The sequence below is a fragment of the Poeciliopsis prolifica genome, unplaced genomic scaffold, assembly GCF_027474105.1.
Source record: "Poeciliopsis prolifica strain line A6 unplaced genomic scaffold, Auburn_PproV2 SCAFFOLD028, whole genome shotgun sequence".
Classification (NCBI taxonomy): Eukaryota; Metazoa; Chordata; class Actinopteri; order Cyprinodontiformes; family Poeciliidae; genus Poeciliopsis; species Poeciliopsis prolifica.
In genome coordinates, this window is record NW_026562403.1 from 4,614,954 (window position 1) to 4,641,981 (window position 27,028).

General features: G+C 39.3%; 1 protein-coding gene across 7 annotated transcripts; it reads left to right on the plus strand.

The window, feature by feature from the left end:
- The first annotated feature begins 387 nt into the window (after positions 1-387).
- Positions 388-26,401, plus strand: acacb (acetyl-CoA carboxylase beta). Of its 7 annotated transcripts, none has more exons than XM_055048836.1 (54): positions 388-433; positions 2,151-2,634; positions 6,715-6,847; positions 6,939-7,077; positions 7,175-7,284; positions 7,408-7,489; positions 7,572-7,670; positions 7,783-7,892; positions 9,340-9,450; positions 9,541-9,750; positions 9,847-10,017; positions 10,134-10,295; positions 10,377-10,540; positions 10,847-10,997; positions 11,069-11,172; positions 11,262-11,343; positions 12,545-12,690; positions 12,778-12,928; positions 13,028-13,162; positions 13,282-13,428; positions 13,517-13,705; positions 13,779-13,879; positions 14,261-14,349; positions 14,435-14,559; positions 14,667-14,780; positions 14,862-14,975; positions 15,748-15,837; positions 15,928-16,046; positions 16,406-16,429; positions 17,692-17,832; positions 17,928-18,027; positions 18,120-18,227; positions 18,310-18,366; positions 19,002-19,043; positions 19,161-19,376; positions 19,500-19,655; positions 19,897-20,100; positions 20,181-20,336; positions 20,417-20,539; positions 20,610-20,879; positions 20,990-21,087; positions 21,416-21,536; positions 21,618-21,728; positions 22,073-22,216; positions 22,293-22,413; positions 22,497-22,593; positions 22,671-22,767; positions 22,860-22,995; positions 23,466-23,643; positions 23,734-23,846; positions 23,956-24,110; positions 24,204-24,374; positions 24,593-24,729; positions 25,463-26,401. In XM_055048836.1, exons 2-54 carry the CDS (start codon positions 2,174-2,176, stop codon positions 25,593-25,595), a joined length of 7,218 nt encoding a protein of 2,405 aa, XP_054904811.1. In that variant the 5' UTR covers positions 388-433; positions 2,151-2,173; the 3' UTR covers positions 25,596-26,401. The 7 variants fall into 7 exon arrangements, with proteins under 7 accessions (XP_054904811.1, XP_054904808.1, XP_054904810.1 ...); XM_055048833.1 differs by having other exon boundaries at positions 394-433; positions 2,059-2,634; XM_055048835.1 differs by lacking the exon at positions 16,406-16,429 and having other exon boundaries at positions 394-433; positions 2,059-2,634.
- The last annotated feature ends 627 nt before the right edge of the window (positions 26,402-27,028 follow it).

The window sequence follows — 27,028 nt, forward strand, 5'->3', positions numbered from 1 at the left end:
GCCGCGAGAGCCGAGGAGAAAAAACAAAGATCCTTTATCTAAAGAAAGATGATTTACGTTCAACGCGTTCTATGCGCTGATGTCATTAACGTTTATTTATTACAAAAATGCTGTAGTATATAATGGAATAAAATAGATTTACTGTCTTTAATATTAGTGCTGAGACGTCATAATTTTTGTAAAACAAGTGTAGGACGGAAAATCAGAAAATGAATATCAATCAGATTCTTAGTCGCAGTACGCTCGCGTAGCATCTGATGGTCCGATTGAACGCTTCAACAGTGAGACGTGTTTTATGTATAAAGGATCTTTGCAAGATTGGGATTCTGGGAGGAGCTTGGGGCTTCTCTCCACGGGACTTCTTTACTATCCCTGCCGGGAGAAGGAGGAGCTGGCCGGGGCTGGTCAGAGGAGGACACACCGGCGACTGCTGGTAGGTGACATTCATGTCATCGTTTGGCTTGGGAAACGATAAACCTGTGGCTAGCGGGTGTCGCTGAGATGCCCCTGATTTCTCCCCACCCAGTGAAACAAAAATTATTTATTTTCGGTTAAAAAACACAATAAAAGCGTGTGAACGTTTTATAAAATTATACCAGTAAACTACGACTTTCATATCAGTTACCGTAATATTTCGCGAAACTAGCAGCTAGCAGAATTGCTTATTCCACTGTTGCAGCGAAAGTAGATGATCAAAATATCCAGCTATATATGACTGATCGCTTTGTAACCACATCATTTCACCTTTAATATCAGCATGTTGAAAAATAGACATTTGTGGTGCTTAATTTAAAGCTCATAATTCGACAAAGAAAGAGTCAGATTGTAGATATAGACATAAATCAGCCCGCAGATGACCAGACCCAGGAGTCTGATATGTTGTGTGTTTCTGTGTGTTGAGGTCAGCATGCAGTTAAACTTATTAAAATTTATTCTGTTGAATTACTGAATTTAAATGTTAACTAACAAAATGTACAGGAACTAGTCGCCGTTTTGCTTCGTTAAGACTTTTATTGTCACTTAGAAATTAAATGTGTTTAAAGAAAACATCCTCATGTGATATTAACAGAGAGGGTAAACACCTTCTTGTATTAGACAAGGATCACAACAATCTTTTTTATTTTTTTTAATTGCTGTAATTCATTTAAAAATATATTTCTGTATGTTTTAACTTAGACCATCCAAGTCATAATAACCACAGTTTGTGTGACCTCCTTTCTGCTCTCGGGGTTGACCTTTGGCCCACTTTGAGGAGCCACTCTTAGCTCTCATGTCAGCTGTTTAGAGCAGCCTGTTTACTGGACCCGGCTTGGTTGGGAAATGTCTCCTTTCAGGTCCTGCTGCCTTTCAGGGACACTTACCCCCACTGATAAACAGGGAAGAGGCTACATCTTTTCATTAACAGTCAGGCTCACATGAATTGGACTAATATGAGCCAGAAACCTCTTGAGTTTCTGACTCCTTATCTCTTCTTCAGATTAGGGTAGTAAACAAGCAAATATGGCTGGAAAAAACAAAGTTTTCTCAGTTCACTGAAGGACATAAGACACGACTGATTGTGCATCTCTGTGACAATTATCATAACCATAATTCATTTTATTGTGAGTGAATGTAGATAAAGCTGAAACTAGAGCTGCACACACTCTGTTTAAGGACTCATATATATATATATATATATATATATATATATATATATGAGTCAGACTTATGTCTGGCTTAAAAATAAAATTTCAGATTCTTTTCATACCAGTTTCAATTTCCAGTTTTAATTGATTTTTTTTTTACTTACTTACTTTTCAGAAAAATAAATTGTAAATGACAGAAAATATCTTCAAAACGTGGCTCCTGTGAAGTAGAGTTCACCTGAATTCAAAGTCCACATAAGTAGAAACTGAAATGAGCTTAACATCATGGGCATTCTGATACTCTGAATATGTAATCCTAAGGACTGCATTGGTGAAAATAAAAATTCTGATAAAAAAAAAAGTAAAAAAAAAACAAAAGATTGGATTAACTGTTAAAATTGAGCATAAAATTTTTTTCTTTCGTTTTTCACAGATCAAAGCAGACTAAACATTTCCCCTCATTGGATTATCTCCATCTTGTTCTTACAGCCTAAGTAGGATGTCTTTAAATGTTCTTGTTTCCAGCTTTGGCAGTCATCTGGATATTAATGTTACTATGGATAGATAAAACCACAACATTAATGATGCCTGGAACAAGTAAGAAATCAAACGAGGAAGACGACTTCACTACTTTGAGGACCTCCCGTTCAGGCCAACGTTCCCTGTCGATAGCTGCTCCCAAATCCAAATCCAGCTGCGAGTCTGCAGATACATCAGCCAAAAGAGCAGAACGTGATCCTCTGCAGGCCTCCCACCAGGTACATTCAGGGCAGCCGCTGCCGCTGCAGACCACCCAGGAACCTGCAAACACCGTCCCATCGATGCTGAGCCCAAAGGCTAGGGCGCGTCTGAAGTTCTTCCTCGGAGCATCCGAGGATAATTCCTCAGACGAGGAAGTTCTGGTGGCAAAACCTCCGAGTGGTGCATCTCAACCTGCGGCTTCTGCTCCAAAATCTGCCGCTGAGTTGGCGCCTGCTGATGTGTTACCGCCCAGCTCTTCAGTGCTGAAGTAAGAGTTTGTTAAAGTTGATCTCACCATCACAGCTCAGTTTTAATGCTCTGCTATGTGACTTTCTAAAGTTTCTGACTAACCTTTAGCAACAGGATAGTCTTCCAGGTCTGATCTTTGATCTAAAACCTAGTGGTCTAATATTAGTGGAGCACATATATAGTGTCTGTCAAAACGTTGTTCCCCTTGTTATCACCTGACTGCACAGAGCCATGTTATTGCTGCCAAACATCTCGGATCTATTATTGGAACCAGAGCGCCGGCCTGTGACTTTCAGAACTGAAGCTTGTGCGTCCTGGGTGACAACACAGTAATTGGGCTTTAGCTGAGTTTTAGATTTCATCCCTTTCTGTAAAACCTTTTGAAGTTGGCGGATATTTTGTCTTAGGCTAGAAGGGATTTTGTTTAATGGCGGGCCAGGGGAGTAGTTCAGTGCTTATCGCTATGTGCTCTGCTTGGCGTGCTCATTCCTGTAATCGCCATCATGAAAGAGAGCAAGGTAGGATGCACACTGTGAAATATTGTTGCTTTTTAATGGCTGACTATATTTTACTTTTCAATAATATTGAATAGATCATTCAGGGTTTCACTGCAGCCTTAAAAAGTCTGGAAAATGTGAAATTTGCTTGTATAACTTTTTAGATTAGATGTGACACAAAGTTACTAAATCCTTTGTTTGGGATCTTTCTACAAACAAAATAAAAACAGCAAACTGTGCTTATTGAAGGTCTGCATTTAATCTACTGGACTCTGTTCTGTGTCTGACAAATTCACAAGTTATACATGTAGAAATATAAATGATCTGATATAGCTAAAAAAAAAAGAAACATTGCTGATCTAAATAAATCCAGATGCTAAAAAAGTTGTGAAATAGCCCTATACTATGCTGACAACAGAAAGTCAATTTCAACAATGTGGGGACTTACAACTATTTATTGAGTTTAATGCTAAGTTATGTCTCCATAATGTTTAGAAAACTGCATAAAATTTTTAATTTTGCACAGGAGACGAGTTGGGGGTGAAAGCTTTGGTGAAGTCATAAAACAACATCCCAAGCTTTTTATTTTGTTCAGTATATCATCTGGAAAATTATGCAGATATATCAAGATATGACAATGTAGCCAAACTGACAGACTAAGAAAGGAAATCCTTAATCATAGACGCAGAAAAGAAGCCCGTTTAGAAAGCCTTATAAGTTTTTGCTATTGCAGTTTTCCATGTATGAGTCACAGCAAGCCTTTGAATTAAGTCAGAGCAACCTTTTGCTTCTTAGAGCCATTGCAGGTTCTGGGTGGGTTCTGTTAGAGATCATTCGTTTTGTCCCTGTGCACTACCCGGGTCCATGAACCAGTTTCAGGACCCAACCAGAACCCCACAGTGTAAACCTCCTTGAGAAATAATGAGATTTGGTTATATATAAAAACAGGCTTTAATGCCCAAAAAAATGATCAAATGTTTCAAGCCATACATGTCATACAAATGGAACAGATACAAAGTTACATTAACCGTCCAGCAAACTTAGCAAATCTTATGGATGTAACCAAGTGAGGCAAGGATTGTGGCGCGAATTTAGCTTTTATTCTTCTCAGCAATCTCTACCCTCTCTAAAGGGTAGTCTAATTAGTTTTAGTCTGTTTATGTATTACTGCCGGCAGTCACACACAAACATAGTTATGTAAGCTGCAGTGTGTGCATGTAAGCAGAAAAAAGCAATAGAGGAAAAGACAGAATCCATAACAGTTCAGAAAATTTATTGATCTCCTCAGCCTCCAGTTTCCCAATTTTTGCAGCTAATGATGAAATTGTGTACGTTAGAATTGTTTATAGTTCTGCTATCTGCTCATTGAGAACCACTGCTCTTTTGTGTATTTAGGTTTATTTATTGTATAAATAAAAAGAAGCTGGAGCTGATGGACCGTTGTTAACCACCAACATATCTAGACATCAAAACAAGACAAAGCATTTCTTGAATTAGTTTTGTTGCCGTACCTATGTTGAAGTCCTGCAGCTTTTATGTCAACTGTAGGATTTTGTTTTTCTTTTAATTTGTAGAACTTATTAATGATAATAAAAGACAACATTTAAGTCTAGAAGCAACAGATAAATCCAAGTTAAAACAGAGAAGGGGGGTTGGACTCTGCATTGTTGCATATTTGGAGTGAGCAGCCAACAATGTGCCTCAGAGGATCTGCAGATATTGTGCTGCTGCTCATGTGGGAGGGGGAAGGGAGGAGGTTGGCTTGCACCCAGGAGGAAGGACTGTGTGTGGAGACCTCTTTGTTTTGGTCTCTGCAGAAATGGCTCTAAAGAGCCGCTAAAGAGCCTCAGCTTTGTAAAACGGTGCAAATAATGGAGCGAAATAACTTGTTTCCTTACCTCCAGAGGTGAGTGTTTTTAGAAAGAGGCTTTACTCCCTTCTCTCTGATTAACCCAGTGCTTTGATAACTGCTGCTGCTTGTTTGGTTTGCAAACAGTTAGCTTCTAGTTTCCACCAAAGTATGTCAAAAAACAACTGATAGCTGCATGCTGGTAGAGTTTAAAACAACAGCTGTGGCAACTTCTGCAAACATGTTAAAATAGGAAATAGATTGTTTGCTGGTGGAGTTTCAAGAGTTAATTTCACTTCGTCGCTCAGTTTCAAGGAAATGATAAAAACATTACCGTTGGTAAGTTTTAGAGGAAGGATGTGCACAAGCAATAACTTGCTGGGTGTGAACTTGTCATGAAACGGTGCTGTGAAATGCTGGCATTGTTTTTGCACAAGCGTTTTTTCTAAAAATACCCTCCTCATGATTATGATTACAGTCTAATCATTCAATACAGCACAATCCCGTTTAAAGTGATCCCCACCTGCTCCATGCTGCATGCATGCCACTGTACATAACTCAAAGCTGTAAAAAAAAAAAAAAAAAAAAAGCACTGACATGCTATATTTTAATAGTGGGCAGTATTTCGTCAGCGAAAGGTACAGTGCAAGAGCTAAAGTTCACAAGAGCTCAGCCACGCAGTAATGCTCACACTTGCAGGTGTTTTTCAGATCTGACGTGGGTCCGAACATTTATAGGGTAAATAGGTTCTAATGCATTGACGACAGTAGAGAGATGCCTCGGATACTAATGGTATGTACTTGAAACATTTTTAATCCGATTTTTTTATTTTTTTTTGCCAAACAAGTAGAAAAAGGTTTATTAGTTTTGGCGGTGATGAGTGTGAAGTGTGTTAAAAGCAGTGGCTGTAAAAGTTGGAGTAAATCCATAGATCTCTATTGAGATATTAACAGAAAATACATAAAATGGAAACAGATGATCCATGTCATTCAAATCAAGTGTTCCCCAACCCTGGTTCTAAAGGCGCATTGTCCTGCATGTTTTAGATGTTTTCCTTTTTTAACACACCTGATTCAGATGATTGCAGTTCAGCAAAAGCCTTGTAATCAGCCATCATTAAAATTACATGTAAAAAGTCACTCCATTAAAGTTGCAGATTAAAAAAAAAAACAATTTATCATTTTATTTTTTCGGATTTTCTTAGTTATCTGTATGTGAGTGATAAGAATGCTTTTTGAGAATTATTGTCTTTAATTTGCTTTCTGCACTTTAGGTTTAAAGATCTGTCCCAGAGTCAATGATAAAGGAGAAACTTTGCCAATTACTCAATATCAAAGTTTTATTTAGTCCAATTGCAAAACATGTGCAGTCTGACCCAGTGACTAGAAAGTGGAATAAAGGTAAATGTCTCCATCAGTGTGCCATTTGTTCAATGTATTCCCATTTTGTTGCTTTTAAAACTAGTAAAACTTGATGAAAAGTGAAATCCTGAGTAAATAATTGTTTAAGTTTGTGTTGCTAATAGAGCATTACATAATGGTGTCATTTTGGAGATAAGATGAGAACTAAAGGAGTTGCACAGTCCGTCTGTGTCGTTGAACTTTCCCTCGGGTTTTTTATTTTCATCACTGTAATTCACTTCAACTCTTTATGGTCCTTCAACATAGAAAAGGCAGGTAGTTAATAGAGCTGAGCAAACTAATTTTCACTATGTCGATGGCCAAAATACAGACCTTTAACTTTTCCTGTGTAGGCCTAGCATGTCTGGTCCTCACTTGGTGAAAAAAGGACGTGAACACAGAAAGATGGATCTCCAGAGGGATTTTACAGTGGCGTCTCCTGCTGAGTTTGTCACTCGATTCGGTGGCAACAGGGTCATAGAGAAGGTACGAGTAAAAGCTCTTATTTGGCTTGTTTTTATGATTCAGAGGCAGCTTTTGAAGGCTAATCAGTATAGCTTCTATTTCTACGACACAGGTGTTGATCGCCAACAATGGCATTGCAGCAGTCAAATGCATGCGTTCTATTCGTCGCTGGTCCTATGAGATGTTTCGTAACGAGAGGATCATCCGTTTCGTGGTCATGGTCACCCCTGAAGACTTGAAGGCTAACGCAGGTCATTGTGCTTTGTTACTCAGCAGTTATAATCTTATCCAAGTTACAGTGAAAAAGTAATGAACACAGTGAGTCTGATGGGTTTTTTTTCTGTACAGAATACATAAAAATGGCTGACCATTATGTGCCTGTCCCCGGTGGTTCCAACAATAACAACTACGCCAACGTAGAGCTGATTGTCGACATTGCAAAAAGAATCCCAGTGCAGGTGCAATTCTGTCTGCCTCAAGGCCTAAGAGTTTAACTTATTTAATTCTTCATTATCTCCACAACAACAGACAGAAGTCCCAAATAATCACATAATGTTTGATACTTTTGTTGTTTTGTGTAGGCTGTGTGGGCCGGCTGGGGTCATGCATCTGAAAACCCAAAGCTACCTGAACTCTTGAACAAATCAGGGATAACATTCTTGGGTAAAAGTTCCTTTAAAGCTTCACTGCCTTCATTGGATTTAGTCCCTTCTCTTCATCAGTCTGAGTTTGCCATGTTTCTCAGGTCCATCCAGTAAAGCCATGTGGGCTCTTGGGGATAAGGTGGCTTCGTCCATTGTTGCCCAGACCGCTGACATTCCCACACTTCCATGGAGCGGATCAGGTGATTCATTACTTGGCCTCACAGGCAAAGTTGACACAGGCCTACTTTTTACAAAATCAGACATTTGTAGACCGGGACTTACTGGACACTTGTTTATGTTTAATGTGTCCAGGTCTGAGAGTGGAGTGGACAGAAGATCACCAAAGACAGGGATATGTAATCAGCGTTCCTCCAGAGGTCTATAAAGAGGGCTGTGTTCATGATGTAGATGATGGTCTGGCGGTAAGTGTATTCATTTAAAAAAAATCTATTTTACCTTATTTTACAAATGTCTAATGAAATGTTTATACACTGCCCTCCACATTTATAGACATGAAAAGAAATCCTTCTTTTGTTACACTTCTAAGTTAAAAAAAATAAAGTACTTATTTAAAAATTATCACCCTGCTAGTTCTTTCTACAACCTGCATACACAGAGAGATCTTTGGCTATCTCTAGTTGTGTAACCTCTTTACATCATCTATAGTCCTGCATCCTCCTCAGCTTCTCTTCAGCTCACACTATAGGTTTTTTTTAAAAATTGGATTTAGTTTTGGGGCCTTAGATGGATAAAAGTTGATTTGGTGTCTGGAAAGCAATTTCTGATGATATTTTGGAAGCTCAATATGGTTGAGGAGTTAGAAGCATTCTAGTTGCAAGTTTACCCCATAATAGTAGGGGTTCCAGCTACTATTAGCAATACAAGCTGGTAATATATTTTTCATTATTTTACAGATTGAAACACACACACAAAAATATAATTTTTGGAATTTGATATTTTAAAGCATTGCATGCAACATTGGTTTAACCTTCAGAACTGCTTAGCTTATAGTTCATTCAGACAACTTTGATTATATTCATTTTTTTTTTACTTTATTTTTATTATTTTAGTAGTTTTTCCAAAAACACATACAGACATTGAACAGTTAGACCCCCCTCTAACAAACAACTCGTTTGACAGGAAGTAGTTGAGTGATATACAACCAATACAAAAAAACAAGAAAAGACAATTACATCAGTTATCCAGTTGGTGTTTGATTATATTCTTAAAACATGAAGCCATATTGGTTACTGAATTTGACTTTCCTACTGTTATGGGTCACTCAGAGGGTGTTCTTGTTTGTCTGACTTAAAAATCCATCTTCCAAGAATCAAGGAGAATGGACCATTAGTCTCTTCTGGGCAAGGCGCACAATTACAATTAAAGTCCAAGTGGACCTCGGGAAACTCCACCCATTTACAGTTGTGATTATAGGACAAAAAATGCTTTTTCTTAAAAATCTAGCTGTTAGGTTGTTTGATGGTTTTTATGGAGACTTTGCCAACTTCTTTTGTAGCTCTTTGATCATCCTTCTCACTATCTGGTGTGCAGATAAACTTATTCCTCTGACTGTATGTCCAAGTATGGAAAAGTAGTTGTTTTCTTTCTAACTTGAATCATATATTCGTTTCCATTTTGAAGAATGGCTAAAAGAAATAGGCTTTTTTCTCATCATAATTACATCACTTATGCATTGAAATTGAATAAATGTCTTCAGATTAAGATTGGTGATAATCAGTCTGTGATTATGGTGCTCTCATAAAAGATTATTTTAAGGCTTTTTATGTATCTTTTTCAGGACTGCCAGCAAGTGCTGAGGTCAGTGCTTTTTTTTTTTGCTAAATGCTATAATATGTTTTCTTTGTTCAGGGAGCTGAAAAAATTGGTTATCCAGTTGTTATCAAGGCCTCTGAGGGTGGAGGTGGAAAAGGCATCCGAAAAGTTGAAAATTCAGATGACTTTCCAAGTTTCTTCAGACAGGTTTGTGTTCCTATGGTTCATGAACCAAAACATTTGATCTTTTTACAGTTCGCTTCCTGTATTCAACTCTTTTGTTCTTTCTGACCACAGGTGCAAACAGAGGTCCCAGGATCACCCATTTTTGTCATGCAACTGGCTCAGCATGCAAGGCACCTGGAGGTGCAGATACTGGCAGATGAGTATGGAAATGCAATCTCATTGTTTGGACGGGATTGCTCCATCCAGAGGAGGCACCAGAAGATTATAGAGGAGGCTCCTGCCACCATTGCTCCCAGTTCAACCTTAGAGCAGATGGAGCGGGTCAGCTTGTCTCTGTGCTTACCTTTTATGTTGCAGATTAAAGTTTTGCTGTGTTTGAGAACAGTTGTGTTTTTTGTCTCTCTCTCTCCAACCCAGTATGCAGTGAGGATGGCCAAGATGGTAGGCTACGTCAGTGCCGGAACTGTGGAGTATCTCTACTCGGAAGACGGCAGCTTCCACTTTTTGGAGCTGAATCCTCGCTTGCAGGTGGAACATCCGTGCACGGAGATGATTGGAGATGTAAACTTGCCAGCTGCCCAACTTCAGGTAGGCTCTAACTCTGATTTAAAAGAAGTCAGCAAAAAAATGTTGCAAATGTAAACTGTAGGCCCTCATTGCATCACGCTAGTTAGACCTTTAATAGTCAGTGTTTTATCTGGTAGATTGCGATGGGCGTCCCTCTGCACAGAATTAAGGATATCCGAGTGCTTTATGGGGAAAGTCCGTGGGGTGACTCCATCATCAACTTTGAAACTCCAGACTGCATTCCTACTCCAAGAGGGCACGTCATTGCAGCCCGCATCACCAGTGAGAATCCAGACGAGGTAAAATTTCATTTCAGCCCTCGGCTGTCTGTTTTGCACTTCTGTTTTACCTATTGATCGTGATCACTGGCTCATCCTCAGGGGTTCAAGCCCAGCTCTGGGACTGTGCAGGAGCTGAACTTCCGCAGCAGTAAAAATGTCTGGGGTTATTTCAGTGTGGGGGCTGCTGGTGGCCTCCACGAATTTGCAGATTCCCAGTTTGGACACTGTTTTTCGTGGGGAGAGAACCGAGAGGAAGCCATCTCGTAAGGCTCTTTTAATGATGACTGCTCTTTATGTAATGCTTTATTGAGTGCTTTATTGAATATGAGTCTTGAGCAAATAATGTCATATCTATACTGCTGTTGTAACAACCCCTAATGTAATAAGGGGTTACTTATTTTCCCTTAATACCCCAGGACTTAACATAGAGTCCTGCCAACTTTATTGAACCTTTACACATTTCTTCTAATTAATGCAATAATAAAACATGTGCAATAAATCTATATAAGGTGACATTTCTAAGAATATATTCTGTAGATGAGCCAATGTTTATTTCTGATATTCTACAGAAACATGGTGGTAGCAATGAAGGAGCTGTCCATCAGAGGAGACTTTAGGACTACAGTGGAATACCTCATCAAGCTTCTGGAGACTGAAAGCTTCAGAAACAATGACATCGACACCGGCTGGTTGGATCACCTCATTGCAGAGAAAGTGCAGGTCAGAGTCTTCATTCTGGAGCCGGGTGTTTTATGGTTGCCTTGTGTTTACGAATGGTCCTCCTTCTGCAGGCAGAGAGACCAGACACCATGCTGGGCATCGTTTGTGGAGCTCTGCATGTTGCTGATGCCAGCTTCAGAAAGAGCATGTCAGATTTCCTGCATTCCCTAGAAAGGTCGGTAGATATTCTCTTGCCTCAATGAAGTCTCACTGTTACACTTACTGTGGGTTTAAATGATGGGCTTTTATCTTCTTAATATGTAGAGGCCAGGTGCTGGCAGCAGACAGCCTGATCAACTCTGTTAATGTCGACCTGATATATGAAGGAGTCAAGTACTGTTTGAAGGTAGCTTCTCTACTTTTGCATTAATACCTCCTGATTAAAACTTTAGGAGTTTTTTGGCACATTTTGTCTTGTTGCAGCCACAAATCTTCATGTATTTAGTTGAGATTTTATGGGATAGACCAATGGAACTGCTACAGAGAGCATTCTTTGTATTATAACTTTTATAATAATCTCTGTCACATTGAATGAACTTTGGCTGGACCATTCTAACACACGAATATGATTTAATTGTATATTTGAGGGTATGTGAAGGATTTTTTTTTTTCCTACAATGTAAACCTTTGCACTTTGCAAAGTTTTTTGCACACTAACAAGTTTTCTTCCGAGACTGCTTAGCTTCATCTATTTTCCCCATCAACTCTGACCAGTCAAAGAAAAGCATCCCCACATCATGATGCTGCCACCAACATTGTCCATCATAGGTCCATTTTTCTTCTCTGCTGCATATAGCATTTTGTTTGTAGGCCTAAAGGTTCAGGTTAAGTTTCATGTGAACACACCAGCTTGTTCTAGTTGTTCTCTCTTTTTCCTACATGGCTTTTTGCAAACTGCAAAAGGGGCTTCTTGTAACTTTCTTTTTGACAATTTTCCATGCTGGTCATATTTATGAAGCCCTAAACTGATAGTTGCCATAGTGTTTCAAAATTGTGCTCTTCTTTCCTGGCCTTTTAGTTTATGCACACAATTGTGCCCAGGTCTTGCTCAGTTTGTAGTGGTGCCAAAACTGCTCTTGTTTTTATTTTTGGAGGATGATTTAAAGGATGCTGGACTGTTTTTTAATATTGTTTATAATATTTTTTCATAATCTTACCTTACTTCCAACATTAGGGCAACCTTTTCCCAGGCCTACATACTGTGTTTTTTGGTGTTCGTGATGCTTCACAAATGTTTAACAAAGCTTTTGAAAGGTTCACAGAACAGATGGTTTTATTCTGAGATTAAATTACTCACAGGTGGACTCTATTTACTAAATAAATAACTAGTGAAGGTATTTCCTGGCATATAATTTTTTTTAAAGTATTAGAATAAAGAAGGATGTGTTTGTTTGTTTTTCCACACTTGATCTTGATGCACCGCTTTGTGTGGATGTCAGTCTATTACACAACACCCCATAAAAATCATTGTTTGTGGTTTATTGAAAGAAAAGGTTAAAGGCCTTTGCAAAATGTTTGTTATAAACTGTCCTCTATGCTGGCTTCAGGTGGCTCGCCAATCCCAGACAACTTATGTCATCATCATGAACGGCTCGAACATTGAAATAGACGTTCACAGGTTGAATGATGGGGGTCTCCTGCTGTGTTACGATGGCAACAGCCACACCACATACATGAAGGAAGAAGTAGACAGGCAAGACTTTCACTGTGGGACCCACAATACTTGTCTATTTATCTGACTTCATGTTTGCTCATTTTCCATATTGTTTCATTGCTGTAGCTACCGCATCACTGTCGGCAACAAGACTTGCGTGTTTGAGAAGGAGAGGGATCCCACGGTGCTGAGGTCTCCCTCTGCTGGTAAACTGCTGCAGTACACAGTGGAGGATGGAGATCATATTTTTGCAGGAGAACCTTACGCAGAGATTGAGGTTTGACTGATTCTGGGGGGAAAGAAAAATATCCTGGTTGTGTTTGTGTTTACTGTCTGTTTACAATCTACTCCAGTTTTAAATGTGCTTTGTTCTCAGGTGATGAAGATGGTGATGAGTCTGTCCGTGCCGCAGTCTGGTTGTATACACTTTGTCAAGAGGCCGGGGGCTGTTCTGGAGCCCGGTTGTGTCATGGCGCGTATAGAGCTGGACGATTCCAGCAGTATACACAGGGTACTTAAACTGCCACTTTATGAAACAAAGACTGTTTTTTTTCTTTTTTTTCTCATTTTGTGATTTTCACGCTGATATGTAAGGCAGTGTTTTTATTTTTATTTTGACCCCTGATACAGGTGGAGCTCAACACAGCCACTCTGCCACCGCAGCAGCCGCTGCCTATGGTTGGGGAAAAGCTTCACCAGGTGTTCCACAATGTGCTTGAAAATCTGGTCAGAGTAATGGACGGGTATTGCCTCGAAGAGCCGTATTTCAGCACAAAAGTGTGTATTTACCACTCTATTGTTAAATATACCTGAAAAATACAAACACATGAACTTTTGTTGGGCATTTTCATGTCCCTTTGCACAGCTGAAAGAATGGGTTGCGACCCTGATGAAGACCCTGAGGGATCCGTCTCTTCCACTGCTGGAACTTCAGGAGATCATGACCAGTGTGGCCAACCGTATTCCCCCCACTGTGGAGAAGGACATCCGGAAGGTCATGGCTCAGTATGCGAGCAACATCACATCTGTCCTCTGCCAGTTCCCCAGTCAAAGGGTAAATTCATTCTGTGGCCACATGCTGACTTCAAACTGCTTTTTATTGATAACTATTACCTGTTTGATTACAGATTGCTAACATTTTAGACAGCCATGCAGCCACGTTGCAGAGGAAGGCTGATCGGGAGGTTTTCTTCATGAACACTCAAAGTATTGTTCAGCTGGTGCAGCGGTAAGTTGACTAGACTTTTGCAAACTATTGAAAAGTACTATTAATTTAAAGACCTGTCATTTAATTTCTAGCCTGGGTCTGTCTGCAGATCATTGTTATTTACCAATTTAGATCCTTTCTGCATAAGCTTGTAGTCGGTTATGTGATGACTCTAGGGGCTTTGACCATTTTTATTTGATTTTGTTTTTAGGGATGCACAGATAAAGCTACCCCAATTTTCTTAAGTTTAGTTGATTTGTGACTGACCAACACTTAAATATGAATCTGATATTATTCACTGATCTTATCTGTATCTGCAAAGGTCTTATAAACAGCCATATTCCTTTTCTGCTTTGCGTGTTTGAAGACATACAGCATGACAGAAATATTATATTTGTTCAGATATCGCAGTGGAACCCGTGGTTACATGAAATCTGTGGTTCTTGATCTGCTGAAGCGGTACCTGCAGGTTGAGATGCAGTTCCAACAAGGTAACAGGACTTGCTTTAAAAACCACATGTTTTAGCTGAAGCTGAGGTTTAGCTGAAATACTCACACCGTGTTTCTCTCTTGCAGCTCACTATGATAAGTGTGTGATCAACTTGAGAGAGCAGCACAAACCCGACATGAGTCCTGTGCTCGACTACATCTTTTCTCACGCTCAGGTGTCCAAGAAAAACATGCTGGTGACGATGCTCATTGTAAGGCTCGCCTCCTCGACCACAGATGGTCTTAAGTTGTTATTCTTTGTACATTAAGAGGTGTAATTAGACGTACCGATGTAATGTGCGTTTGTGACTTTGTGTAGGACCAGCTGTGTGGACGTGATGCCACCCTTGCAGATGAGCTCATGGCTATTCTAAATGAATTCACACAGCTGAGCAAGATGGAAAATTCAAAGGTTGCACTGAGAGCCAGACAGGTTAGTCCCTTACTAAAAAATATATACTTTTTATTTTGTAGCACCATAACAAGACAGCTGAAGTAACATATCAACTCTTAGGTGTTGATTGCCTCCCACATGCCATCCTATGAATTGAGACACAACCAGGTGGAGTCCATCTTCCTGTCAGCTATTGATATGTATGGCCACCAGTTTTGCCCAGAAAACTTAAAGGTGACACCAACCTCCATCTTTTCATTGTCTGTTTGGTTTGCTTTGCAATGATGTGTGAAGACTTGCTGCTTTATGCAAATCATATATTTGAGACTGTAGGTTATGTGATGTGATTTCCAGCTTTCACAGATTTCTGTACATGTCAGATAAGATTGTGACATAAAATTCACAGTTTAGGAATATATGGCTGAGCCCAAAGTTATTTATCATAGAAAAAACATCCAGGTCAAATTTAAATATTACTTTAAATCATAATCTACCAGAGTTATGAGATTAACTGTGCGCCACAGCATCATCAGCTCCTGTTCTCACTTATCAAAATTTGATATTACTCAAAGGTAGCAGCAGTGACCGGTATTATTGGTTATACCTGCAAATTACACTATGCAAACATTTGTTTTTATGCAGTGTTGAGTACTCGCTCCCCTTGACTTGAAGAATTTATAATGTGGCTCCAACTGCAGGACAGCCTGACCTATTTTCTGATCAGTTAGGGTACTCACAGAGTCTGTGTAAGACAGTAAATCTTCAGCCCAAAATGATCAGAAACAGTAATTTCCTTGAATCTGGCGCACTAAAATACTTCACATCTTTCAATAAGCAACTTACATGTGACAAGACTGGATGATTCATAAACTGTGGTTTATTTTATTCACCTGGACACCCACCAAACCTGCCAAAATTATCAGTGCGACAGCAGCTCGAGCCTAGTGACAGTCTCTTTGCTGCAACGTAAACATCAACTAAAGAGTGCGTTTTCTATTTGGTGCAGAAACTTATTCTCTCTGAAACCTCAATTTTTGACGTCTTGCCCAACTTCTTCTATCACGCAAATCAAGTTGTGTGCATGGCTGCTTTGGAGGTGAGTTGAATCGCAGTCAAACTAAGTGACATTTCTTCTTTTTGATTTTTTTTGAGTTCTGAATTTTCAACTGGTACTTGTGTTTTCTAGGTGTATGTTCGCAGAGCATACATCGCCTATGAGCTGAATAGTATTCAGCATCACCAGCTGCTGGACGGAACGTGTGCCGTGGACTTCCAGTTCATGTTGCCGTCATCACATCCAAACAGGTGATGGCGCAACCTGTTCACCCTCTTTCCTCCACATGTGAATCGAGTTAGCAAAGCATTAGAGGATGTAAAGCTGTTTCTCTGTTGAGACCTTTTCTTGATGCTGATTAGACTTAGACTAAACTGCTGAATTGTTGCTTTGTACTCAGTAGTGAAGGCGGAGAGCAGTCTGTATGCTGATGCCGCAGCTGCTTGTGGCTAACTTGGAATGCAGACAGTTTTCTTCCCACTCAGTAATAATATTAATGTGCACAGTTTTGTAGAGAATGCTTAAATCTAATCATTTTTGCACAAAGGTACCTTTAGGTTCCCCTTGATCACTCTCTGCTAATATTCACATCTCAATCATCTTATTTCAGAGGGAGCAGCCCTACTCTGAACAGGTAGAGTAAAGCTCCTCCCCACCAACCAGAGCACTCTATCGTCTCTATAAATGTTTCACAGCAATGCATGTTGGATGCACCGTGCCGCTTTTTCCCTGCCGTCCCCATAAGGTTCTTCTAACAAGCTCTTTCTTATTCACATTACAAGCCAAGCTTCTCTAGTTGTCCTGTCATTGCGTCTCTCTTTTTTGTGTAAAGCATTTCTGAGCAAAAGTACGATTTTTATTTGTTTTTTGTTTCTTGTAAAAGAACAAAGCAAAAGATACCTTTAAGCCTGAGGTTTTAGTGATTGATGCTAATTGTTGAGCTTGCAACCTCCAGAATTGGTTTTTAACCATAAAATCTCAATCAGATCTCAAGATTTCATGGCAATCTGTTCTGGGTATCAATTCTTAATTTCTTTTAATTCCGCACGTGAATTGACGGCTTTTGAATTTTGGACTTCAACAGGTAACACGGACTTATGACTAGTATAAATTTGAGATTTTAATTTTAATCGGTCAAACATTTACAAGAGGAAGTGTTTGTGACTTGAGGGGGATTTTTAAAAAGCAATATTGCGATTTTGTAATTTTTATTTTAGACCTATAAATGTATTTTTTTTCAACTTCATATCACACCAAAGATCTTATCATTGTTCTTTTTATATGTTAATAATTGCATATGTCAGATCTTTTCAAAGCTAGAGATTTTACTTTGTCACTGATGCAGCAGACCAGCAGCAGACCAGCTGCAGACCAGCTTATATCTGACCACTTTCATGACTCATGAGATCCAGTCCAAATGAAACCAGTTCCAGGCTAAAGATTAAAGGAAATTCTGCCAAACATAATGTAAAATAGCATTGATTTGCCATAAAATAGCACTGGTTCATCAGTCAAGAAAGCAAAGATAATATATTTTTTCTTAAAAATTCAGTAAAATGTGATTTTGCCAATTACTGGTACTCACTCTGGGTTGAATAAGGATGTTTATCACATGAAATTTTTGACAATTTAGCCGTGAAGAATGTTGCTAGCCTTAGCCAAAGCTGTTAACGGGATTTTAGACTCACGCTGGACTAGTATAAGGACTTTGTAGCTAAGACTTCAGACTTGTACAACCTTGACTCTTCAGGTTTCATTCATATAAAGTTTGTTGTACTTTGTTAAACAAAAGGCAACATCTCTACCTGCTTTATTGCTCTCTGTATGAATTTCTGCATATTTTCTCGAAGCACTTTCTCTCCCTGAGATCATTTAGTAGCTCTGTTTCCTGTTCAGGCTTCCTGTGGCAGCAGGCGGTTTGGGCCAGTTTAAGGTTCAACGGCAGAGCAGTGAGCTGCTAATGGATGGAGCCTTGTCTCCACCTTGCCAAAGAATGGGAGCTATGGTAGCTTTCCAGTGCTTTGATGACTTCAAAAGGTCACTGCTCTCTAAATGACTCATCCTGTTCAGCACATACAGTGAAAACATATACATATAAATAACAGGGGTGCTGCTTTTGTTGATCCTTTCAGGAATTTTGATGAAGTTCTGTCGAGTTTTGCTGAACAGCTCGTGGAGGGCACTTCGTTCTTAGAGTCCTGCTCTAGTTTGTACGAGGAGGAAAACATGAAGGTGAGTTTGTCGTTCTTTAAGTTATGTTTTTGCAATGAAGCAAAAACGTAGCCTGCTGCTGCAGCCATGAGTTTCTCCTCTGTTCTCTACAGAACAACAGGGAGAACCCCATTCACATCATCAACGTGTCGATAAAAACAGCAGACACGGAGGATGACGACGCCTTGGTGAAAGCCTTCACTGCCTTCGCTCAGTCAAAGGTCAGAGGCCATGTCTGAAATGAGACTATAATTTTTATTTCAACTTTTAATAAGCTACATTTTTATTTGCTTATATTTTCAGAAAGCCATTCTGTTTGAGTATGGGATCAGGAGGATGACCTTTTTGATTACTCAGAAGGTAAACATTTCTGAAACTTCTTTTCTATTATCTTTTTTTAAATATATTTTAAACTTTCATTTGTTTTTATTATATTTAAATCATCATGACTTCAAAACACATAATGCGGTGTATTCCAGCAATTGTAGTGTCACTTTTATTGTTTAACTATATTCTTTTGTTAATTTTGCTTTAAACGCCAAATATAACTCAGAATTACCAAAACAACTAACATTTATCTTAAATTAATGCAGCTTAATTTCATTTAATAATAGGGTGTCCCGGTTAATATGGGAGGCAAACATCTAATACATAAATATATATATCAAAAAAACACAAGGGTAAAGATAAAATAAACAAGAGAAAAATGACCTGTATCTTACAACTTAATTATTATCATGTTTTGCCAAAGCTACTGAAAACATGTTGTGGAGATTATTCCACATGTTTTAGCAAATGCTAGAAAATTTGCAGTTGCAGTTAATTTTGTAAACTAATTCTAGATATTGAAGCAATATTTGAGCAGGTTTAATATTATACCAATGTAATAAGGTAAGAACAAGAACTCATTTTAATAACTGCAGTCGAGGAGCATCTTTCTACATATTTTTGATTTTTCTGAATATTTTTATCTCATTGTTTTCTGTTCGATTCAGAGAGAATTTCCAAAGTTCTTCACATTCAGGGCCCGAGATGAGGTGAGTTTTACTTTATCTTAACCACTGTAATAAAAACAAACAAACAAAAAAAACCAGCACATTGGCCATCTAAACAGATGTTGATTCCCCCTTCTCCATTCTGTCACTTCTTCTCAGTTCCAGGAGGACCGAATTTACAGAAATCTGGAGCCAGCTCTGGCGTTTCAGCTGGAGCTCAACCGAATGAGGAACTTTGACTTGACAGCGGTTCCCTGCGCCAATAAGAAGATGCACCTGTACCTGGGAGCGGCTCGGGTCCAACAGGGCGCTGAAGTGACGGACTACCGCTTCTTCATCCGGGCAATTATGCGGCACTCAGATCTCATTACAAAAGTAAGAAGAAACTCAGCCAAGAACCTGCTGACTTCATTGACTTTGTGTTTTTGTTAAAAGAGGGGGGAAAAAATCTAAATTGTGATAATACAGTTGCATCTGATGTACTTTCTTTGTCATCAGGAAGCTTCGTTTGAGTACCTTCAAAATGAAGGGGAGCGGCTCCTGCTGGAGGCCATGGATGAGTTGGAGGTTGCCTTCAATTACACCAGCGTTCGCACAGATTGCAATCACATCTTCCTTAACTTTGTCCCTACTGTCATCATGGACCCGTCTAAAGTCAGTTTGCAGTCATTTCTTCTACTTACTGTAAATTACTGAAGGTTTATCAATAAAATTCACTACAGTTTGATGTTGTGACTTGAAAAAAATTTGTAAAATTTCAAACAATGTGCTTGACTTTGGTACATCATACACCTCCTTACCTTTCCAGTTTCTTATTGTATCGAATGTAATCTTTATTGCTTCACTTTCTTTGCTTTTTACTTTTTGTTTACCTTTATGATCTTTTGTCCATCAGATCGAGGAGTCTGTTCGCTCCATGGTGATGCGCTATGGCAGTCGTCTTTGGAAACTGCGGGTCTTGCAGGCTGAGCTGAAGATCAACATTCGCCTGACACCGACTGGAAACGCCATTCCTATCCGCCTGTTTCTCACTAATGAATCAGGTTATTATTTGGACATCAGTTTGTACAAAGAAGTCACGGACCCAAGCTCTCGACAGGTGAGGACTAAGCATTTATTAAAGTTCTTGTAACCTGTGCTTTATGGCTTAAATTCATCCTTTCAACTTTGCTCGTGCAGATCATGTTTCAGTCTTATGGAGACAAGCAGGGTCCACTGCACGGCATGCTGATCAACACTCCTTATGTGACCAAAGACCTGCTGCAAGCCAAGCGTTTCCAGGCTCAAAGCCTGGGCACCACATATGTTTACGATGTTCCTGAGATGTTCAGACAGGTACTGCTTACTCACTGAACTGCACTTATTTCTGTTGTGATGACCTTCATAGTTTCACGTTCCGTAAATTGTTATTTCAGGCTTTATTCAAGCTTTGGGTTCCTGGAGACAAATGTCCTAAAGACGTGCTGATCTGCACGGAGCTCGTTCTGGACCCGGAAGGTCGACTTGTTCAGATGAACCGGCAGCCTGCAGATAATGACGTAGGATGTTTAAAAGATCATCCAAATCCACGTCCTCTGCCTGGTGATTAAACACTTAATTTCTCCTCAGGTGGGAATGGTGGCCTTTAGGATGAAGATGAAGACCCCAGAGTACCCCGAGGGCAGAGACATTATTGTGATCTGTAATGACATCACTCACATGATCGGCTCGTTTGGTCCTCAGGAGGACGAGCTGTTCCTCAAGGCATCAGAGCTGGCTCGGGCTGAGGGAATCCCCCGCATTTACATCGCAGCCAACAGCGGAGCTCGCATTGGACTTGCAGAAGAGGTCAAACATATGTTCCAGGTGGCCTGGATTGACCCTGCGGATCCCTACAAGGTCACTGCCGAGACAGATTTCTGTTTTTAAACATTTAAATTTGTGACAGAAAATGAGAAATTATGTTTTGTTAACATTTTGCTATATCGTTCTTATATTTTCTTCTGCAGGGCTTCAAATATCTTTACCTGTCGCCCCAGGACTACACCCGCATCAGCTCCACCAACTCCGTTCACTGTCAGCATGTAGAAGAAGGAGGAGAGTCCAGGTGCAATACTTGCTTTACCTTCCAATAAAAGCACTTTTTTGAATACCTGACTGATGCTGGAGAGCGATGTATTTCAAACTGTATTTTTGGTTTCTTAAGTAATCGGGGTTCTGGAAAAGTATGGACAATTTTAATCATATTATGAAAATTTTTAATCTGAAAATGTAAAACCCAGAATGTTTAACCATGCTGCTTATTGTGGAGCCATGGCGATGCACAGACATGTCATTAATTCAAAAATTAGTAGAACTGAATTAAGTTTGTGCTATTTTGGTTTTTCAGTGTGAGATAACGACAGTGCCTTGTTAATTTGCCTTTCTCATCACAGATACATTATCACTGACATCATTGGGAAAGATGAAGGTCTTGGTGTTGAGAACCTGCGAGGTTCAGGCACTATCGCGGGGGAATCTTCTCAGGCCTACGAAGAAATCATTACCATCAGTATGGTGAGGAGGATGTATGTCTGATTCCTCTTGGAGGAGAGAAAGTGCCAAGTCCTTCTGATTCTCTCCCTGACTTATGCACAGGTGACGTGTCGAGCTATAGGCATCGGAGCCTATCTGGTCCGTTTGGGGCAGCGAGTGATCCAGGTGGAGAACTCCCACATCATCCTGACCGGAGCTGGTGCTCTTAACAAGGTTTGCTTTTCTCATTCCTCCTGTTCTTTTTATTGTTTATTTTTTGTTTTTTTTTAGCAGCTTAAAAGAAAAGTTTAGTTTTTAGAGGGTTTATGGGCAATACCTTAATTTGTGTAGATGTCATGATTTTTTTTTATATAAAAATAAAAACATAATGATGTTGTATTAAAGAGAAAAACTCAATATTCAGATAATTTATCTCTTTTTGACTTTTATTGGCTAGTGAGTCCATTGCAGATTTTCAGGATATGAAGGATATGAAGCACTTTTAACCATTATTTTAATAAATAGTTGTATTCTCTTCCATCAGTAATCAGTAAGTCTCTGTTTTTTCTTACATTTAGGTTCTGGGTAGAGAGGTCTACACCTCCAACAACCAGCTGGGGGGAATTCAGATCATGCACAACAATGGTGTCACACACACAACTGTCCCTGATGACTTTGAGGGTGTCTTCACCATCCTGAAGTGGCTTTCTTACATGCCAAAGGTTCTGCCGAATATTTGGATCTGAACTCAGTTGTGGCAGTCAGGTCATTCACTGACGTTTCTTTACGTCCTCACAGAACAACCACTCCCCCGTCCCTGTTAGAGCAACCACAGACCCAGTAGACAGAGAGATAGAGTTTGTTCCCACTAAGGCCCCTTACGACCCCCGCTGGATGCTGGCTGGCAGATGTCACCCCAGTGAGTTACGCCCTCCAAACAGTGTTTAAGCCTAGCGCAGATAACCAGACCAATAATTAATTTTTTTGCGTGTAAATTTTTAGTGTCAAAAGGTGTGTGGCAGAGTGGATTCTTTGACCACGGCTCTTTCATGGAGATCATGGGGTCCTGGGCTCAAACTGTCGTCGTAGGAAGAGCAAGGTAAACTGATCTGACATAGTCTTTGTGTGTCAGTTAAATTCATCTATAATATGACAATGTTTTCTGCATTCATGTAGGTTGGGAGGAATCCCCCTCGGTGTAATTGCTGTTGAAACACGCACGGTTGAGCTCACCATCCCTGCAGATCCTGCAAACCTGGATTCAGAGTCTAAAGTAAGGCAATACCTCTAAAATTTTTCTTTTTGAGAAGCCGCCTTTCTAAATAATAAAACTTAAAACTATGATTGTTTTTGTGATCTCATCAGGTTCTGCAGCAGGCTGGTCAAGTTTGGTTTCCAGATTCTGCTTTCAAAACAGCTCAAGCGATTTGTGACTTTAACCGTGAACGTCTGCCTCTCATGGTCTTTGCCAACTGGAGAGGCTTCTCCGGGGGGATGAAAGGTGCAAATTCTTTCAGTTCTGCATTTTTTTCTGTTTGCAACACTTTTAGACTGGACTAAAGCTGCATGCGTTTCAGTTTTGATGTGTGGATCATGAATGCCCTTTGAGAAACTGGGTTTTCATACAAAGTAACTATGGTAATAAAACTCTGTTGTCTATCAGAAAGATCATTTCTGAAACACAGACTGTTACATTTGTCCAAACCTAAAGATGTATTATAAATAAGGAAGGATCAAATGTGCTTAAGACTTTTTATTTGTGAAACCTTTCCTCTGCTGTTAGCAAGAAACATCAATATGACTTTTATACCGTCTCAGTTTAGGTTAACTATTTTTTCATCCTACTCTCTTGCACTCTTCAGTCTGTAAGAGAAGTTAACCAAAAATAAGATTGCAAACATTACAAACTTATGCTCTAGATCTGGAGTAACTTTTTTTTTATTTTTTATTTTTTATATTATTTTCTTATAGACATGTATGACCAGGTGCTGAAGTTCGGAGCCTACATTGTGGACGCTTTGCACACTTTTCACCAGCCGGTGTTGGTGTACATCCCACCCCATGCAGAGCTGAGAGGAGGATCCTGGGTGGTAATAGATCCCACCATAAACATGCTGTGTATGGAGCTCTACGCTGATAGGGAGAGCAGGTATATTTCCTAAATGGTTCTCGATAGAGATCTGTGATTCTAAACATATTCTTTATACTTCATTTTTGTGGTCATGTTTGTGTGATTCAGAGGTGGCGTGCTGGAGCCTGAGGGCACAGTGGAGATTAAATTCAGGAGAAAGGACCTACTAAAAACAATAAAGCGACTCGATTCAGTCTACACCAGTCTGGTTGAGAAGCTCTGTAAAGCCTTTTTTTTTCTGTTTCTAATTCCAAAATCGTTCTCTAGTTTACATTTTACAGTGGAAGTAAAAAGACATTAACGATGTAAGACCTTCTTTTGTTATTCCAGCTTCTCCAGAACTGTCTGACAAGGAGATCAAAGAATTGGAGAAGAAGCTCAAAGCAAGGGAGGAATTCCTGTTGCCCATCTACCACCAGGTGGCAGTGCAGTTTGTCGATCTGCACGACACTCCAGGCAGAATGCAGGAGAAAGGGGTGATCACTGTGAGTTATGATATGACTGAAAAGTATAAAAGTTGGAAATTTTAAGGTGAGTAAGCTTTTTAAAACTAATTTGACCTTTTCTATTTTTAACAGGATATTTTAGACTGGAAGCAGGCACGGACGTTCTTCTACTGGCGTCTGCGGCGGCTCCTGTTGGAGCAGGTGGTCAAGTGTGAGATCATGGAGGCCAACAAGGATCTCACTGACGGACACATGCAGTCGATGCTGCGGAGATGGTTCGTTGAAACGGAGGGAACAGTCAAGGTGTGTATTTTACTTTGGCAGCTCATTGCAGAAAAAAAACAATTTATAAAAAAAAAAACATTGTTCACATTTCTGAATCTTTTTGAACAGCATTTTCTTTATTAAGATAATTTACTTGCTCTACTTAATTAAATTGACACATTTCTAAGTGGTTGTATTGTTGAACTAATATTTAGGCATGCAGTAATAACTAATGTGGTGTGTGTCTGCTTTTACAGGCTTACCTTTGGGATAACAACCAAGCAGTGGTAGAGTGGCTTGAGAAGCACTTGTCCACAGAGGACGGCACCCGCTCCGTCATTCGAGAAAATATCAAGTACTTGAAAAGAGAAAATGCTTTAAAGCATATTCGTGGGTATGTATAACCCTATTTCCTGTTTCCTTTAGTTCTTATGTTCTTCCTTTAACTATTTTACTACATGTTGCTCTTTTGGGGAAAACTGTCATTTCTTAAAAACACTTACCACTGTAATACATTTAGAGTGGGGAGGCACTTCAATCCTGTTTCAGAGTGTAACCTCTGGGGAAGATTATGTGGTTATGAGTGCAACATGGCAGGTCACACCTGAGACTTGATCTCCTGTTCATCTCTCATCTGTTGTCAATGCAGCGAAAGTGGAAGTCTCCATCCATGGCATACACTCACCACTTGTTACAATTATATTTTTGCACTGTAATCAACATACTCTTACCGCTGTGACGGAGTGGTTGATTATTTATTCATTCTTTTTCTGAAAATAATGGCTCTTAATTCTCTCCCACACACCTGAAAACAGTCCAGGAGTAGCTACTGTGAAGAGCTGACCTTTACATTCACGTAATAAAGGTTCAGAGCGAATTAGTTCTGGATGAGCGATTCAGGGTATCATAGAGGACATCATATTTAGTATGTTAGGTTTCTTGATTTTAACTTTAGATGCCTGAAATCACATTTAGTTTTAATACAGTTATTCCCCTAATTATGTAAAAACAAAACACATTACAGAAATTTTAAAGTAACCACAGTCTATTTTAATTCAGACTTCACTAAATTCTGCATTATGCTGTCTTTCCTTTCACTGCTACAATTTTTGTGTTTTTGTGTGCAGCTTGGTGCAGGCCAACCCTGACATAGCAATGGACTGCATCATCCACATGAGCCAGAACATTTCTCCCTCCCAGAGGGCCTCATTGTCACATATGCTTGCGACGATGGACACCACCAGCACCAGTCCCAGTTAAGCTCTTGGACTTCATCAGGTCGTGTTGTTAAAGACGACAAAAACTTTTTTGTAATAAGTTGCACTGTTGAAAGTTGTAAGCACAAAGTCTCTTTAGTGTCAAAAAGTCCAGGACGCAACCAAACATTATTTGGGATTTCAGCACTGAAGTATTTATATTGCCTTTGTACCAAAGAAAGACAAACGCACAAGGACAATGTTAAAAAGTCTGTGCTGTTGAGCCACCTTTTAATGTTCGCCACAATCCACAAGTATGTTAGTGCCTTTTTTTGTTTAAATGAATTGTTCAGACATATTACCGTTTCAGTCCAGGAAGCCTTCTTCTCCATTCAACGGCCTGACACTGTAATGCACACTTCACTTTGCTGTATTTAGCACATTAGGGCTCAATGTTATGACTTGAAGTCAATGAAGTTTTGCCTTTTTGGATTGCCTGAAGCTTATTGGGTCTTTATAAAATACAAATAACGAAAGTTTTGGCCTCCAGGTATTGTTTCTAGTTAAGCCTATAATATAACATGAGTGTTTGTCTTTAAATGTTTATGGATACAATATAAGGTCAGATGCCACTCTGTTTTAATTAAACTTTTGTAAAAGATGTGTCAGAAAAAAAAATGTCAAAATTAATCAGTTTTTTTTCTCAATTTGATGAAATGAAGATATAGACATTCTAAAAATGTAAATATTAATTATTGTTTTCAGAACTTTGTATATCATACAGTTTCTATTGATTCTGGTTCTCGTATCATTTGGAGTAGTTAACTCTGTTGTATTTGACAAAATAAAAATGGCTTCATGACAACATAAGTGAGTACTCTCTGGCCGACTGATTTTATCACAGCACAACGTTGCCACAACTTCGAGCCGTAAACTAGACAGATTTGAGCAAATTATGTTACATGAAGGGATTTTATGCCAGCTATAAAAAATGCTCAAGATGAACAGAAACTCTTCCTTTGTTGGTACAAATTTCCTATGACATATGGTTCTTTTAAATACCTGATTCATTGGACAAGTAAGCAAAAGTACAAACTGCTGAAGGAGCTAAATATTGAGTTCAACATTTTAACACTCGTTTGTGTTTTTGTTCTGTTTTTTTTTTTTTTTGCTATATGTTCAGGTGCATTTCAGTAAACTAGTTGGACCACTTTTTCCCTTCACTAATTTCATTCAAAAAGTGCAACATATTAAGGAGAGTACTTGCATTTTGATGATTAGTGTTCAGCTATTTAACATGAAATGACAAGTAGGGCATCCTTCATGATTGTGTCCTATGCTGCGCACAATCATGAAGAAGAATGCTGACTTTAAAGTTGCAGTAATTTATTCAAAAGGACCCCCCTCCAAGTATTGAGTGCACATACTTGGTGCACTCAAAACCAAGTAGGTTCACTCTAGAGGGACAAATTTCAACAGACATTTCTGATTTAAATT